The sequence below is a fragment of the Moschus berezovskii genome, chromosome 16, assembly GCF_049115385.1.
Source record: "Moschus berezovskii isolate FMDL1 chromosome 16, NW_MosBer_1.0, whole genome shotgun sequence".
Classification (NCBI taxonomy): Eukaryota; Metazoa; Chordata; class Mammalia; order Artiodactyla; family Moschidae; genus Moschus; species Moschus berezovskii.
The window spans coordinates 79,238,171-79,256,392 of NC_142475.1; the positions used below are offsets into that span (position 1 = coordinate 79,238,171).

General features: G+C 41.8%; 1 protein-coding gene across 1 annotated transcript; it reads left to right on the forward strand.

Moving 5' to 3' along the window:
• The first annotated feature begins 895 nt into the window (after nucleotides 1-895).
• On the forward strand, nucleotides 896-17,838 carry LOC129557850 (A-kinase anchor protein 4-like). The gene is made up of 6 exons (XM_055428486.2): nucleotides 896-1,001; nucleotides 2,983-3,075; nucleotides 13,206-13,256; nucleotides 13,482-13,583; nucleotides 15,129-17,267; nucleotides 17,496-17,838. The coding sequence occupies exons 1-6, from the start codon at nucleotides 966-968 to the stop codon at nucleotides 17,649-17,651; spliced, it is 2,577 nt and encodes an 858-aa protein (XP_055284461.2). The 5' UTR covers nucleotides 896-965; the 3' UTR covers nucleotides 17,652-17,838.
• Nucleotides 17,839-18,222: the final 384 nt, after the last annotated feature.

The window sequence follows — 18,222 nt, forward strand, 5'->3', positions numbered from 1 at the left end:
TGAATCTGGGATTACTTTAGTTTCAACCTTTGAAAAGTCTCAATTCTCCGGATTTTTTAAAAATAAAATTAAAATGAGCATATGAATGTTTATTTACCTCTCATTGCTGCAATGTTTGAAGACAGTGAAGTGATTCTTCTTTCTGTGGTTTGTGCTCATGCCAACCAAGGTCCGTCTAGTCAAGGCTATGGTTTTTCCCGTGGTCATGTATGGATGTGAGAGTTGGACTGTGAAGAAAGCTGATCGCCGAAGAATCGATGCTTTTGAACTGTGGTGTTGGAGAAGACTCTTGAGAGTCCCTTGGACTGCAAGGAGATCCAACCAGTCCCTTCTAAAGGAGATCAGTCCTGGTGTTGTCTCTGATGCCATGAACTGACAAGATCAAAATTGTACAGAAGGGTTAAGACATGTAATTTGAGGTAACAGATAACAGAAGAAATGAAGGTAGAACCAAGGATTTGAAACTCTATGATTTAGGTGTTCATCTTAACTGATTTTTAATTTAGATACATTTGTTCCCAGGAGGTTAAGGTGAAGGCTGGTGGAGAAAGGACAAGGAAAAAACAAGATAAGACTTGGGCACAATAAGAGGATTTGGTTCCGGGCTAATGTTTCCAAACTGGGGCTAACCTGAAGGCATCTAAAAGTGTAATGGATATTGCTTTAAGAAATACTGTAGCCAGCAATCTGTCACTGACCATAATGGAAAAGAATAAGTGAGGCTCAGGTCTTTTCATGGGTTAAGGAGCATGTGAAGAGCTGACCCTGACCCAAGTGGATTGGCTCTGGGGAGGGGGGGCTAATTATGTCTCATTAAGAAAGGCTAAAGCTTGCTGGACCAAGTAGACACTAGAATCCTAAGGACAAAGTGCCTGACTGTGTAAGAGTTGAGGAAAGCAGCAACATCTTGAGCCAAACTGAAAGGGTCATCACAACATCCAAATTTAAAAGAAAAAGCCATTCCAATGTCCTACAAAATAGCCTATTCTGATGCCTCAAAGGTAAGAGCATCTTCTTCCTTCTTTTTGACTAGCTACTGGGATGTCTTAATGGTGAGGTGAAACTTGGGAAGGGGCTAAGGCGGCCTCAAATTTTCTTTCATAATTTTATTCAGGATACCCAGAAAGGACTTTAACGTTTCTCTATTTCTACATAAATCCAAAGATTTATTGCCACATAAGTCTAAATTTCTTATTTCCAAAGGGAAATAAGCTATGAAAATTAATACTGTTTTGCTCAAAGAGGCTGGTTGTCATTCTGTATATGAACAATACAGACCCCACCACACTGGTAACTAATATGACTAGATGGTTCTGGAAGTCTAGCCTGAAGAGCAACGAGAAAGGGGATCTTAAGGCATGGTGAACATGAAGGGAGGCATTAAGGATCTGTGAATGTGAAGGGAAATCTTAAGGAGTTGTGAGTAGGACAAAATATAAAAGAAATATGTGTACCCTTCTGGACAGAACAGAAAAAGATGTGTTGTACTGTAGACAGCCTGATATGCTTTTGACATGGAGGGCTACTGAGTTTTCCAGCCTGCCCCGCCTCTGCTGGGTTGCTATGGTTTCAGGCATTATGATTCCACAAACCCTGATGTCACACGCCAGGGTCAGAAGCAGCAGGGAAGAGCCTGGCTCCCTCAGTCTCATCCAACAGCTGACGGGGGTGGCAGCCAGCTGCACGTGCCCAAGAACTTGGCACCGCCCAGTTCCATCCCAAGGGGCACATCTCCCTTCTAGGTGGCACATTTTCAGCCTAAGTCTACAATAACTTCATTATCAAGGTAATAAGTTCATAAATTTATTTTTTACAGGTTTTTGTTTGTTTGTTTGTTTTTCTTAGGATTTAGACTTAGGCTATATCCAAATCATGAGGGACCTCTGTGCCTCCCCCTTCTTCTTGAAGGGAGAGTCCAAGATCTTAAGGGAATGAGATGGAGGGGATTAGGGAGAATGGCAAAGGGTTGAAAGGTAGTAGTATCCTGTGAAAGGCTAGCCATCAGAAGACAGTTATTAAAATGTTGAGACTGAGAGAGGCAGAGGGAAGGAGAGGGAGGGAGGGAGGATGGGAAAGGAGAAAGTGGGGAGGAGGGAGGAAGGAGAAGAGATGGAGGAAAGGAGAGACGGTGGAAGGGAGGAAGAGAAAGAGGAGGAAAGGAGGGAGACAGAAGTGTGGGAGGTGTCAAGGGGCTTGAAGGAAGTTGGCAGAGTTGATTCTCTCTTTCAACAGTAAAATTAAACTTTGTCCTGTGGGATCAGGGTCTGATCTTCCCTCAGACATTTGTCTCTTAGTTATACTTACAGCTATTAGATTGAGTGGTCTCAATGTTCAGAAACTTGTTCCATATGTTGAAATCTTTATTCACTTTACTAGCATTGACCTTAGCCTTCTCCAGTGGCCCTGTGTGGTAAGTTTTATAGCTGTTAACCTAAGACGTGGGTTAGACTGCTGCTGCTGCTGCTAAGTAGCTTCAGTCGTGTCCGACTCTGTGCGACCTCATAGACGGCAGCCGACCAGGCTCCCCCCTCCCTGGGATTCTCCAGGCAAGAACACTGGAGTGGGGTGCCATTTCCTTCTCCGGTGGGTTAGACTAGGTTTAGCTAAAATCCAGTTAAAGGGAATGAGGTGAACTTGACTCCCCTACAGTGTGTAGACCCCCTTTTCAGTTTGTTTCCCAGGCTGTCATTTTTCCTGACTGGCATTTCCCCAGGTCAATATGATACTCCCTTGGTTTCAAATAGTTGGTGTGGGGAATCTAAATTAAAGTAGACCGTGGACTGAGCTAAAAGATAATGATCTCGATCTTCAGGTCCAAACATTTCAGAGTGTCCTTCCCCCATGGCTTACCCTATCACTTCCCAACCTAAACCTTATATGAAACACAGATGGGTTTTAGAAAGCCCTCCAGGGATTCTTAACCAATTCAGTTTCTTAAAATCATATATTAGACTTTCAGATTTACTTTATTTCTCTTTCCAGATGTCTGATGGTATTGACTGGTTACACAGCCCCAGGGGCATGAGCAAGGTTGCTTTCTACAGCCCAACAGGACAAAATCAGGACTGCAAAGTGGTAAGACACAAAAATGACTCCTACCAAGGAGTGGAAAGGATTGGTGTTTGGGGATAGATATTCTGGAGCCCAGGATAGGCTAATGGATAGTGACTTATCCAAGGATTCAAGCTCAGTAAGGTCTGTAGGGGATCAGTGTGGTCATGGATCACACAGTGACAATTTAAGGGCGGGGCCAGATGAGTGATGTAAAGGATCTGGGGGGGGGGCAGGCCGGGGAGGGAGGCTGAGGGGAGTGAGGGGTGGTGGTTGCCTAGTTCCCAGCCTTTATTACCTCACACCTCTGAAGTCATAATGATGTCTCCTAGCTCCCAGTAAGTTGCCCCAAAGCTGGACTCCCTCAGGGGGTCAAAATACTTCACGCTATGTTTCCCAAATTAAGAGTGCTTTACATAGTACTTCATATTTTTTATCACGTTCAAGCGCCATTCATACTGTTATTTAATATGTATTTCTACAATGTATTTTTAAATTTATTTTAATTGGAGGCAAATTAAATTACAATATTTAATCAGCCATGGGTATACATGTGTCCCCCATCCTGAACCCCCCTCTCACCTCCCTCCCCATTCCATCCCTCTGGGTCATCCCAGTGCAGTCACCCTGAGCACTTGTCTCATGCATCGAACCTGGACTGGCGATCTGTTTCATATATGATAATATGCATGTTTCATTGGTATTCTCTCAGATCATTCCACCCTCGCCCTGTCCCGCAGAGTCCAATAGACTGTTCTATACATCAGTGTCTCTTTCACTGTACTACATATAGGGTTATCGTTACCATCTTTCTAAATTCCATAAATATGTGTTAGTATACTGTATTGGTGTTTTTCTTTCTGGCTTACTTCACTCTGTATAATAGGCTCCAGTTTCACCCACTTCATTAGAACTGATTCAAATGTATTCTTTTCAATGGCTGAGTAATATTCCATTGTGTATATGGACCACAGCTTTCTTATCCATTCGTCTGCTGATGGACATCTAGGTTGCCTCCATGTCCTGGCTATTGTAAACAGTGCTGCGGTGAACACTGGGGTACACCTGTCTCTTTCAATTCTGGTTTCCTCTGTGTGTATGCCCAGCAGTGGGATTACTGGGTCATATGGCAGTTCTGTTTCTAGTTTTTTGAGGAATCTCCACACTGTTCTCCATAGTGGCTGTACTCGTTTGCATTCCCACCCTTTAACGGTGTTAAAGGGTTCCCTTTTCTCCACACTCTCTCCAGCATCTATTGTTTGTAGATTTTTGGATAGCAGCCATTCTGACTGGCATGAGATGGTACCTCATTGTGTTTTGATTTGCATTTCTCTGATAATGAGTGATGTTGAGCATCTTTTCATGTGTTTGTTAGCCATCTGTATGTCTTCCTTTGAGAAATGTCTATTTAGTTCTTTGGCCCATTTTTTGATTGGGTCATTTATTCTTCTGGAATTGAGCTGCAGGAGCTGCTTGTATATTTTTGAGATTAATTATTTGTCAGCTGCTTCGTTTGCTATTTTTTTCTCCCATTCTGAAGGCTGTCTTTCCACCTTGCTTAGAGTTTCCTTCATTCTGAAAAAGCTTTTAAGTGTAATTAAGTCCCATTTGTTTATTTTTGCTTTTATTTCCATTACTCTGGGAGGTGGTTCATACAGGATCCCTCTGTGATTCCTGTCAGAGAGTGTTTTGCCTGTTTTCCTCTATGAGTTTTATAGTTTCTGGTCTTACATTTAGATCTTTAATCCATTTGAGTTCATTTTTGTGTATGGTGTTAGAAAGTGTTCTAGTTTCATTCTTTTTAACATTTTTTTCAGTTTTATTTATTACTTTACAGTATTGTATTGGTTTTGCCATACATCAACATGAATCCACCATGGGTGTACATGTGTTCCCATCCTGTTGACCAGTTTTCCCAGCACCATTTGTTAAAGAGATTGTCTTTTCTCCATTGTATATTCTTGCCTCCTTTCTCAAAGATACGGTGTCCATAGGTGTGTGGATTGATCTCTGCGCTTTCTATTTTGTTCCATTGATCTATATTTCTGTCTTTGTGCCAGTACCATACTGTCTTGATGACTGTAGCTTTGTAGTATAGCCTGAAGTCAGGCAGGTTGATTCCTCCAGTTCCATTCTTCTTTCTCTAGACTGCTTTGGCTATTCGAGTTTTGTTTTATTTCCATACAAATTGTGAAATTATTTGTTTTAGTTCTGTGAAAAATACCGTTGGTAGCTTGATAGGGATTGCATTGAATCTATAGACTGCTTTGGAGCATATATTCATTTTCACTATATTGATTCTTCCAAACCATGAACATGGTATATTTCTCCATCTATTTATGTCTTCTTTGATTTCCTTCATCAGTGTTTTATAGTTTTCTATATATATAGGTCTTTTGTTTCTTTAGGTAGATATATTCCTAAGTATTTTATTCTTTTCATTGCAATGGTGAATGGAATTGTTTCCTTAATTTCTCTTTCTGTTTTCTCTTTTTTTTTTTTTACAAAATAAAAACCTGATTGTTATTATCGGATTCAATAGACAATATTACATTTCAATAAGCATAATCAGAACAAAGATAACATAGGGAAAAAGTAAAATAATTGCAAAATCTGTATGTGTTGTTCATTGAATGTACATGTTATGAGTGATGAATAGAGAGAACTGCTTTTATACTAATAATTTTTTGTCATTCTTCAGTCATAACTAAACAAAAATTGTAAGTAAAATATAATGTTATTTTACTTATAAAATTATAAGTAAAATATAGGAATGCAAGGGATTTCTGTGTGTTAATTTTGTATCCTGCAACTTTACTATATTCATTGATTAGCTCTAGTAATTTTCTGGTAGAGTCTTTTCAGTTCAGTTCAGTTCAGTTCAGTCGCTCAGTCGTGTCCGACTCTCCGCGACCCCATGAACCACAGCACGCCAGGCCTCCCTGTCCATCACCAACTCCCGGAGTACACTCAAACTCATGTCCACAGAGTCGGTGATGCCATCCAGCCATCTCATTCTCCGTCGTCCCCTTCTCCTCCCGCCCCCAACCTTTCCCAGCATCAGAGTCTTTTCCAGTGAGTCAACTCGTCTCATGAGGTGGCCAAAGTATTGGAGTTTCAGCTTTAGCATCAGTCCCTCCAATGAACATCCAGGATTGATCTCCTTTAGAATGGACTGGTTGGATCTCCTTGCAGTATAAGGGACTCTCAAGAGTCTTCTCCAACACCACAGTTCAAAAGCATCGATTCTTCGGCGATCAGCTTTCTTCACAGTCCAACTCTCACATCCATACATGACCACGGGAAAAACCATTGCCTTGACTAGACGGACCTTGGTCGGCAAAGTAATGTCTCTGCTTTTTAATATACTATCAAGGTTGGTCATAACTTTCCTTCCAAGGAGCAAGCGTCTTTTAATTTCATGGCTGCAATCAGCATCTGCAGTGATTTTGGAGCCCAAAAAAACAAAGTCTGACACTGTTTCCACTGTTTTTCCATCTATTTCCCATGAAGTGATGGGACCAGATGCCATGATCTTTGTTTTCTGAATGTTGAGCTTCAAGCCAACCTTTTCACTCTCCTCTTTCACTTTCATCAAGAGGCTTTTGAGTTCCTCTTCACTTTCTGCCATAAGGGTAGTGTCATCTGCATATCTGAGGTTATTGATATTTCTCCCAGCAATCTTGATTCCAGCTTGTGCTTCTTCCAGCCCAGCGTTCCTCATGATGTACTCTGCATATAAGTTAAATAAGCAAGGTGACAATATACAACCTTGACACACTCCTTTTCCTATTTGGAACCAGTCTGTTGTTCCATGACCGGTTCTAACTGTTGCTTCCTGACCTGCATACAGGTTTCTCAAGAGGCAGGTCAGGTGGTCTGGGATTCCCATCTCTTTCAGAATGTTCCACAGTTTATTGTGATCCACACAGTCAAAGGCTTTGGCATAGTCAATGAAGCAGAAATAGATGTTTTTCTGAAACTCTCTTGCTTTCTCCATGATCCAGCGGATGTTGGCAATTTGATCTCTGGTGCCTCTGCCTTTTCTAAAACCTGCTTGAACATCTGGGAGTTCACGGTTTACATACTGCTGAAGCCTGGCTTGGAGAATTTTGAGCATGACTTTACTAGCGTGTGAGATGAGTGCAATTGTGCGGTAGTTTGAGCATTCTTTGGCATTGCCTTTCTTTGGTAGAGTCTTTAGGGTTTTCTATATAGAGGATCATGTCATCTGCAAACAGTGAGAGTTTTACTTCTTTTCCAATCTGGATTCTTTTATTTCTTTTTCTGCTCTGACTGCTATGGCCAAAACTTCCAAAACTATGTTGAATAGTAGTGATGAGAGTGGGCACCCTTGTCTTGTTCCTGACTTTCGGGGAAATGCTTTCAATTTTTCACCATTGAGGATAATGTTTGCTGTGGGTTTGTCATATATAGCTTTTATTATGTTGAGGTATGTTCCTTCTAGTCCTGCTTTTTGGAGAGTTTTTATCATAAATGGATGTTGAATTTTGTCAAAGGCTTTCTCTGCATCTATTGAGATAATCATATGGTTTTTATCTTTCATTTTGTTAATGTGGTGTATTACATTGATTGATTTGTGGATATTGAAGAATCCTTGCATTCTTGGGATAAAGCCCACTTGGTCATGATGTATGATCTTTTTAATATGTTGTTGGATTCTGTTTGTTAGAATTTTGTTAAAGATTTTTGCATCTATGTTCATCAGTGATATTGGCCTGTAGTTTTCTTTTTCTGTGGCATCTTTGTCTGGTTTTGGTATTAGGGTGATGGTGGCCTTATAGAAAGAGTTTGGACGTTTACCTTCCTCTGCAGTTTTCTGGAAGAGTTAGAGTAGGATAGGTGTTAGCTCTTCTCTAAATTTTTGGTAGAATTCAGCTGTGAAGCTGCCTGGTCCTGGGCTTTTGTTTGCTGGAAGATTTCTGATTACAGTTTCAATTTCCGTGCTTGTGATGGGTCTGTTAAGATTTTCTCTTTCTTCCTTGTTCAATTTCAGAAAGTTATACTTTTCTAAGAATTTGACCATTTCTTCCAAGTTGTCCATTTTATTGGCATATGGTTGCTGATAGGAGTCTCTTATGATCCTTTGTGTTTCTATGTTGTCTGTTGTGATTTCTCCATTTTCATTTCTAATTTTGTTGATTTGATTCTTCTCCCTTTGTTTTTTGATGAGTCTGGCTAATGGTTTGTCTATTTTATTTATCTTCTTGAAGAACCAGCTTTTAGATTTGTTGTTTTTGCTATGGTCTCCTCTGTTTCTTTTGCATTTATTTCTGCCCTAATTTTTAAGATTTCTTTCCTTCTACTAACCCTAGGGTTCTTCATTTCTTCATTTTCTAGTTGCATTAGGTGTAGAGTCAGGTTGTTTATTTGACTTTTTTCTTGTTTCTTGAGGCAAGTCTGTATTGCTATGAACCTTCCCCCAGCACTGCTTTTACAGGGTCCCATAGGTTTTGGGTTGTTGTGTTTTCATTTTCATTCGTTTCTATGCATAGTTTGATTTCTTCTGCGATTTGTTGGTTATTCCAAAGCGTGTTCTTTAACCTCCATATGTTGGAATTTTTAATAGTTTTTCTCCTGTAATTGACATCTAATCTTACTGCATTGTGGTCAGAGAAGACGCTTGGAATGATTTCAGTTCTTTTTAATTTACCAAGGCTAGATTTATGGCCCAGGATGTGATCTATCCTGGAGAAGGTTCTGTGTGCACTTGAGAAAATGGTGAAACTCATTGTTTTGGGTGAAATGTCCTATAGATATCAATTAGGTCTAACTGGTCCATTGTATCATTTAAAGCTTGTGTTCCTTATTAATTTTCTGTTTAGTTGATCTATCCATAGGTGTGAGTGGTGTATTAAAGTCTCCCACTATTATTGTGTTGTTAATTTCCCCTTTCATAGTTGCTAGCATTTGCCTTACATATTGTGGTGCTCCTGTGTTGGGTGCATATATATTTATAATTGTTATAGCTTCTTCTTGGATTGATCCTTTGATTATTATGTAGTGTTCTTCTTTGTCCCTTTTCACAGCCTCTGTTTGAAAGTCTATGATATGAGTATCGCTACTCCTGCTTTTTTTTGTTGTCCGTTTGCATGAAATATCTTTTTCCAGCCCTTCACTTTTAATCTGTATGTGTCCCTTGCTTTGAGGTGCGTCTCTTGTAGACAACATATACAGGGGTCTTGTTTTTGTATCCATTCAGCCAGTATTTGTCTTTTGATTGGGGCTTTCAACCCATTTACATTTAGGGTAATTATTGAGAAGTATGATCCCTTTGCCATTGACTTTGTTGTTTTGGGTTCAAATTTATACATCCTTTCTGTGTTTCCTGTCTAAAGAATATCCTTTAGCATTTGTTGAAGAGCTGGTTTGGTGATGCTGAATTCTCTCAGCTTTTGCTTGTCTGTAAAGCTTTTGATTTCTTCTTCATATTTGAATGAGATCCTTGCTAGGTACAGTAATCTGGGGTGTAGGTTTTTCTCTTTCATCACTTTAAGTATGTCCTGCCATTCCCTTCTGGCCTGAAGTGTTTCTATTGAAAGATCAGCTGTTATCCTTATGGGACTCCCTTTGTGTGTTATTTGTTGTTTTTCCCTTGCTGCTTTTAATATTTGTCCTTTGTGATTGATCTTTGTTAATTTGATTAATATGTGTCTTGGGGTGTTTCTCTTTGGGTTTATCCTGTTTGGGACTCTCTGGGTTTCTTGGACTTGGGTGACTATTTCCTTCCCCATTTTAGGGAAGTTTTCAACTACTATCTCCTCAAGTATTTCCTCTTGGCCTTTCTTTTTGTCTTCTTCTGGGACTCCTATGATTCAAATGTTGGGGCGTTTAACGTTGTCCCAGAGGTCCCGGAGGTTGCCCTCATTTCTTTTCATTCTTTTTTCTTTTTTCCTCTCTGCTTCATTTATTTCTACCATTCTATCTTCTACCTCACTTGTCCTGTCTTCTGCCTTTGTTATTCTACTGTTGGTTCCCTCCAGAATGTTTTTTATCTCATTTATTGCATTCTTCATTATTGATGGACTCTTTTTTATTTCTTCTAGGTCCTTGTTAAACCTTTCTTGCATCTTCTCCATCCTTGTCTCCAGGCTATTTATCTGGAACTCCATTTTGTTTTCTAGATTTGGGATCATTTTTAGTATCATTATTCTGCATTCTTTTTCCGTTAGACTCCATATCTCCTCCTCTTTTGTTTGGTTTGGTGGACATTTACCATGTTCCTTTACCTGCTGAGTATTTCTCTGCCTTTTCATCTTGTTTAGATTTCTGCATTTGGGGGTGGCCTTTCTGTATCCTGGCAGTTTGTGGTTTCTCTTTATTGTTGAGGTTCCTCCCTGTGGGTGGGGTTGGACCAGTGGCTTGTCAAGGTTTCCTGGTTAGGGAAGCTTGCCTAGGTGTTCTGGTGGGTGGAGCTGGATTTCTTCTCTCTGGATGCAACAAGGTGTCCAGTAGTGAGTTTTGAGATGTCAGTGGGTTTGGTGTGACTTTGGGCAGCCTGTATACCGAAGCTCAGGGCTACGTTCCTGCATTGCTGGAGAATTTGCGTGGCATGTCTTGCTCTGGAACTTATTGGCTCTTGGGTGACTCTTGGTTTCAGTGTAGGTATGGAGGCTTTTGGATGATCTCTTATCCATTAATGTTCCCTGGAGTCAGGAGTTCTCTGGTGTTCTCAGGTTTTGGATTTAAGCCTCCTGCCTCTGGTTTTCAGTCTTGTTCTTACAGTAGCCTCAAGACTTCTCCATCCATACAGCACCAATGATGACACATCTAGGTTAATGGTGAAAAGATTCTCCACAGTGAGGGACACCCATAGAGGTTCACAGAGTTACATGGAGAAGAGAAGAGGGAGGAAGGAGATAGAGGTGACCAGGAGGAGAAAAGGGGGAATCAAAGGGGGAGAGAGCAATCTAGCCAGTAATTAATTCCCTATGTGCTCTCCACAATCCAGAACCCTCTGAGAGGTTCATGGAGTTACATAGAGAAGAGAAGAGGGAGGAAGGAGATAGAGGTGACCAGGAGGAGAAAAGGGGGAATCAAAAGGAGAGAGACAGATCTAGGCCGTAATCAGTGCCCTAAGTTTTCTCCACAGCCTGGAACACCCACAGAGAGTCACAGGGTTGGGTAGAGAAGAGGAGGAGAGAGCAGATAGAAGTGACCTGGGGGAGAAAAAGAAGAGTCAAAAGGGGGAGAGGGCAATCAAGTCAGTCATCACACTCCTAAGTAAAACTGGGTACTCAAGATTGGATTCTTAAGGGTTCAAATTTGATAACAAATACCACAAAGCAAAGATTAAAAATCTAAAGTAGAGGCTACACTCTCAAAAATACAATATTAAAAAAACAAGAGAATATCACAAAAATTATAAAAAATATATATGAAGTTTGCCTTAAAAATAGGGTCTTTTTTTCTTTGGCAAGGTAATAGTAGGTTATAAAAATGAAAATTAAAGGGGTAATAGAGGACTCCTAAATTGTTTTTAATTACAAAAATGATAATAGTAAAAATATATCTAGAAATTTCTCTGGAGCTGTTGTGGGCAGTGTGGGGTCAGTTCAGTTTCAGATAGTTCCTTTTTCCAGCTTAAACTTCTCAAGATCTGTAGGCCCCTTCCAATGTAGTCGGTGTTCACTACAGGGTTTTAGTTGGTTGCACCTGTCACTTCCAAGGCGATTCCCTCTGTTTATTTTGGCTTCTTCTGTTTGCTGGTCTCTTCAGTGTCTAATTTCCGCCCTGACACAAGGGGGCGAAGGTGGTCACTTATTTAGTCTCACTTGTTCAGTTGCGCTGTGGGGAGGGAGGAACACTGCAAACAAATCTCACTGGCATGTGTGGGGAGTGCTCACAGTGTCTCGGTCACACTGGGCTTGTGCCCGCTCACAGCGTGTGTGCTCTTCCAGTCTACACTGCTCAGGCTTCAGGTTGCTCTGCTGTGAACTGTCTGAGGCAGGCCCTGGGTTGCATGCACTTCCCAGGTCTAAGTCGCTCAGGTTCAGGTTCTCGGGTCCTCCACAAAGGCACAGTCTTGGTTGGGCCTGCGTTTTGTTCCCTCCCCAAGTCCGAGTAGCTCAGGTGACTAGGTGCTTGGCGAGCACACTCTCCCCAGGTGCGGTGTGTCTTATCGCCTCCCTGGTCCCAGCCACTGGATTTCCTGGGTGGCAGTTGGTGCACCCTCTCAGGTGTGCTGTGTGTCTCTTCTGGGGAGCTGATCTCTGGCTGCAACCCTTCCAGCAGATGGTAACCGTCCAGAATCCCAGCAAGTCTTGGGTGGCTATTGGAAGCCTGCTTGCAGTTTGGTAGAGGATGCCTGGGCCCCTTTCCGGCTCTGGCTGCCGCCCACCTGTCTCCCTGCCTCTGGTGGGGGATGGGCCGGTTCACAGCCCTCCTCTGGTATTCACTCAGTCCTTTGTTCTCTTTTCGAAGACAATGGGCTGCCTTTCTGGGTGCCTGTTTTGTGGAATTTGCTCAGCGTTCAAATGGTCTTTCGATGAATTTCTTGGGGAGAAAGTGGCCTCCCCGTCCTACTCCTCCACCATCTTAGGATCAACTCCTCTACAATGTTTTAAAAATTGACTTACATTTAAAACTTACCTTCACTCTAAACACTGTTATCCAGAATATGATAGATTTGATATTCTAATATGTATTTTCCTAATGAATAACAATTAAAAAGTACCTATTAAACACAAAAATGTTTATCCATGGGCCACCTAAAATCTATGCTCTCAATAGTAAAAACACCACATTTTGGCAACAGTAGAAAGTGCTCCGAACTGGGAGCCAGTTATAATACAAGTTCTACCTTTGAGTTTATGTCACTTGGGCAAATCATCTCTCTTTTTGGTTTTCTCAGTAAATGTGGGTACTGTATTTTGGACTCTCTCTCTTTCACAAGGAAGTATTCTCACTTAGGAAATGTAGTAACATTAAGATTCTGTCTGCCTAATAAAAATCAATTGTCTGTTGTTTATTGCATATCTTACTATATCCAGGCACTCTCCTAAAAGCTTTACACACACTATCTCAATCAATTCTCACAAGAACTGATAAGGGAGGTGCTACTATCATCTTCCAGGGAAATTAAGGCCTTTTATCTGGAACTTTTCTAAATTAACCCTCCTAATTTGATGCAGGTATGCTTTGTCGATGTGTCTACCCTGAGCATGGAAGATAAAGATTCTAAGGTGGGTACCCTCTGCTCCCCTCAGAGTTGGAATGGGCAGGAAGCTGCTGAGAAGGGTTATCAGTGACAGCATGAGAAAGGGAAAGGTTGTGGCAGAGGGTGGAAAGGTGGGGGTGACTGAGGTGGGAAGCCATCATTCTTGCTTTGAAGTAGCAGCCTAGGGGGCCAGATTGAAAAAAATCTCAAAAAAGCAACTTTTCACAAGAATCTTATCTCAATTCCATAGGATGCTGCTGGCTGTAGTTCCCAGTGTGACTTAAACCTGGAGAATCTAGAAGAAAAAGCAATTACTGTGATCAAGGATACTGAGAAGCAAGACCAGTCTAAGGTATAGACAGCCTCTGAATGTAGCCTTTCTCATTCCCAGAGCTCAGTGCTGAATCTGAGGGCTCTGGTTCAGAGATAGTAAGAGAACTATTGTCAAATAGCCCCCAAATTTTAATACTATGGCATTCTAGAGGACACATGCCTAAGTTCAGAGTCACGGTAAGTTCAATGCCCACAGTAAGTTCACAGTATCTCACAATGACACTAATCACAGAGGCTCAGAATGCCCTTTCTTGATTTCAAGTAGCTCCTGCAAACAGAATCTTGCTGTGCTTTTCTTAACAAAGATACAGGCTCATAAGCAAGATCATTTGCAATGTTCTTTACTGGTCTGTAATGGACTTGTGTGTCCCACATTGCCCAGTGTCCAAAACAATAGAGAAGATAGGGAAAAGAGAGAATCCACAACAATCGAACACTGTAGTTGCCTGGTCTCCACCCTGTTGTCTAAGAGATTACCTAGGCTAGTGGGTACCATAAAAGCTTGAATCAATTACATTTGCACACCACTATCACATATGGAATTCTTTTGTTTTTGTATAAATATCCCAAGTTATACCTGGTAGCTGGTTTGGGGTAGGCATTAGCGCACATGATAATTCTCACAGTCCTAGAAGCCTGGAGTAGCTGATAATTGGAGCAAGATATTTGGTTTCAGGACAAAAGAGTTAAATATTCCTTGTTCTGTGTTCCTAGGCTCTTATTATGATCAGAAACATCATTTCTGACCCCAGATGCCTTTGAAGCATTTTTTTTTACATGCATTATGATGAAAGGGGACTCTAAGGAAGGGAAAACCAGTTATAAAATATCCTCCAAAGGGTTTTGGGTTCAGTTAGGGGTGGCCAACTTCACTTTGGGGTCTTCATAGAAGGATGCACCTGGTGTTTGTTTTTAAAAGAGGAGCCCATATTTACAAAACACAATGTAAGGTCTCCTGGATTGTAACTTAAGCTACATGTGGCAGTGACAAGCATATTAAGAGACACACTGATATACATGCATATTTTTACATTCACATATATGTACTGAATATTCATACTACCATGCCCATGCTAGCCTATACAGTTGACATAATACAAGGGGTATGATGTCAGCACATTATGACACATGCTTACACACAGTGACATCACACATGTGTACTGACACACATATGCACACACATACACACAGGCACATTTTCACACACAATATCGACTGACACATTCACACTCATGACTTGATATATTAATGCGCATACACACATACAAGAGAGACACTGACACATTTTTGACATATATTGTGATGAGTTCACATACGCAAATGAAATTGACAAATATAGTGATAACACTTATATGTAGTTAAATGTACAAATGTATATACCCGAAGCTTTTGTCACTGCCGCTTGTGCTTGAATGTGTACTAATGGATATAATTGTGTGTTATGTGTCCATGAAAATTCTAAAGGCCGAATCCTTAATCTGTGCAACTTCAGAGATATATTTCCTAAATAGGGGAAAGAAGTACCTATCCAAACTCTTATGGATGGGTGTTGTTCTTTTTTTAGACGAAGGGGTCAGTGTGCCTTTTCAAACAAGCTCCTACTGATCCTTTAAGTGGAGTCAACAGTCTTCTTAATGAGCTTCAAAAGTACGCCCTGGGTTTCCAACACGCACTGAGCCCCTCAGCCTCCAGTTGTAAACATAAATTACGAGAGACAGAGGGAAACTGTCAAAAATTGCCTTCTGGGAACTACTACAGCGTCTATGTCGATCACCTGAAGATGGATTATGTGAACAACGAACCTCAGAGACGACATCTGGTAACGACAGCAGCCACAAACACCACCAATAACCAGAATCGTCCTTCTCCTCCAGGCAAATCTGCTAGTAGTCAGAGGGCAGTTATCTCCCCTGATGGAGAATGTTCTATGGATGATCTCTCCTTCTATGTCAATCAATTATCTTCTCTGGTAATCCAGATGGCCCGTAAGAAAATAAAGGATAAATCAGAAGGTGGGAGCAAACGTCTTCATCATTTGACCTATCCACCCAATGGGGACAAAGGGAAAAACAGCCCTCACAGTGCTGTGAGCAAGATTGCCTCTGAAATGGCCCATGATGCTGTAGAAGTGACCTCTGCAGAAATGCGGGGCACTGGGGAGGAGTGTAGGGATGGTGGTCGAAAAACCTTTCTGTATAGTGAATTATCCAACAAGAACAAAGGTGGAGACAAACAGATGTGCCAAAAAGACAGCAACGAATTTGTAGATTCCATCAGCAAAAGACTCGTGGTTTACGCCAATCAAATGGCATCTGATATGATGGTTTCTGTTGTGAAAACCTTGAAAGTTCATAGCTCTGGGAAACCAATTCCAGCTTGTGTGGTCCTGAAGAGGGTGCTACTGAATCATACCAAAGAAATTGTGTCAGATTTGATCGACTCCTGCCTGAAGAACCTACATAACATCACTGGGGTCCTGATGACCGACTCAGACTTTGTCTCAGCTGTCAAGAGGAATCTGTTCCATCATGGGAAACAAAACGCTGCTGATATCGTGCAGGCTATGCTGAAACATTTGGTCAGTGCTCTTCTTGGTGAGAAAAAGGAAACTAAGTCTGAGTGTTGGTCATATACATCCTTGAAAGCCGGGTCCCATGATGCCAGATGCAAGAAGCAAAGTCTTGAATGTTCAGCTATGAAGGCTGAGATGAAGGGAAAGGACAAGTGTAAGGGGAAACAAGAGGAATGCGAGTCTTTGACCAGCGCTGATAAAGTCAGTGAACATATCCTCAAGAAGAGCCTGATTACGTGGACCCAAAACCAGTGTGATCAAGGCAAGATGCCTAGCAAAACCTGTCCCCATAAGGAGGAAAAGAGAGAGATCAGCCCTTCCACAGATTCACTGGCAAAGGACTTGATTGTCTCTGCCCTTATGCTGATCCAGGACCATCTGACCCAGCAGGCCAAGGGCAAAGAGGAATGTGAAGATGACTGTCCACCTCGTACCATGAGCTATATGACCCAGAGTGCCCAATATGAAAAGTGCGGAGGTAGACAGAGTGCCAAGGCGCTTTCAACAAAGCATCTAGAAACTCGTGGAGCACCTGGACCACCCGCCTCTCGGAAGGACAATCAACATCTGGATTCCCAGAAGCTGGATATATCACACATGGTTCTATCACTTATTCAAAAACTGCTTAATGAGAGCTCCTTCAGGTGTGAAGATCTATGTGAAGGTGAGAACAAACATTCCGAGATCAGGACAAACAAATCAACCTCCGTGTTCAAGAAGACGGACAGAGAGGAAGAACAAGGCCAGGACAATCGAGAAGTTGACTTTATCAGTGGGATGAAGCAAGTGAACCAGCAAATTATAAATCAGCTGGTAGAAGCTGTGATGAAGCTGTGCCTTATCATGGCGAAGCATGGCAACAACGAGGCAGCCCTCACTGATTTGGAAGAGCAAGCATCCTCATCCAACAACTCTAATTTTTCCCAGGCCAGTGGCCCCAGATATAGTCACGAAGCTGGGATGTGTCAGAGCTGCCAAGACTGTCACGGGCCTGAAGTAATAGTCAGTAATCAGTGCTCAACAAGCAGCTTTCAAAATCAGCTCCAGGCTGTCCTGCAGTGGATTGCAGCCTCACAACTTAACGTACCCATGCTCTCCTTCATGGGAGACAGTGATGGACAACTGGAGAAGGTAAGCGATAGTGACAGAACAAGGAACAAGAAGAAAGGGGGCTGGAGTGGGTAGGGACAGGGAGGTAGTGTTGTACTCAGAGCAGTCCATTCTTTCTTCAGTCTCTCTTTTCAGCCTTTAATCCAAGAATCATAGGCAGAAAGGTAGGTGGGGTGTAGGTGACCTTCTCCCTCTGGGTCCTGGCTCTAAAAACATCACATGATTCAAGCTATCTCTGCTCTCTCGCAGCTTCCTGAAGTTTCAGCTAAGGCAGCAGAGAAGGGGTACAGTGTAGGAGATCTTCTTCAAGAGGTCATGAAGTTTGCCAAGGAACGGCAACTGGATGAAGCCATGGGAAACATGGCTAGAAACCAACTTCTAGACTGGCTGCTCGCTAACCTGTGAGCCAACAGCTCCTTTGCCTCCTCTCCCTCTCCGTTTACTCCCTGCCCCTAGCAGCATTCCTTCCCAGCTGAAACACCCCCTACCATCAAGTCAGTGAACTACACTCTACATGATTGTATTTCCCAGCAGTTGGACTGGGCAAATGTAGGGTGTCCCAACAAGCTGGGCAAGAAAGTGAATTAAAAAAAAAAAAAAAAAAAGTAAGTGGTGCCAGTGTTTCTTGGTCAGATATATAAGTCCAGTTTCAAGGAATGGTGATACAGTGTTGGACTTGTGTCCATATCTCACCCTGGTTTATTTTCTAAGCAACCAAGACACAGGGGTATAACCCATGTCCAAGTTCCTAAGTCATTTGGCTTATCCAAATGTCAGTCCACAAGTTATTTAGAGGTTTGCCACAGTGGCCTCCCTGTTTTTTCCAGAATTATGCACATAACTTGATAATCCCCCTTATAATCCCAAGAATGCAGATTTCTTGGTCACTTTTAAGAGTTTGAAGATGGGAGCCTAGATGAAAAACAAACTTCAGAAAGTATATTACTCATGCACACACATACACTCCCAGGGTCCA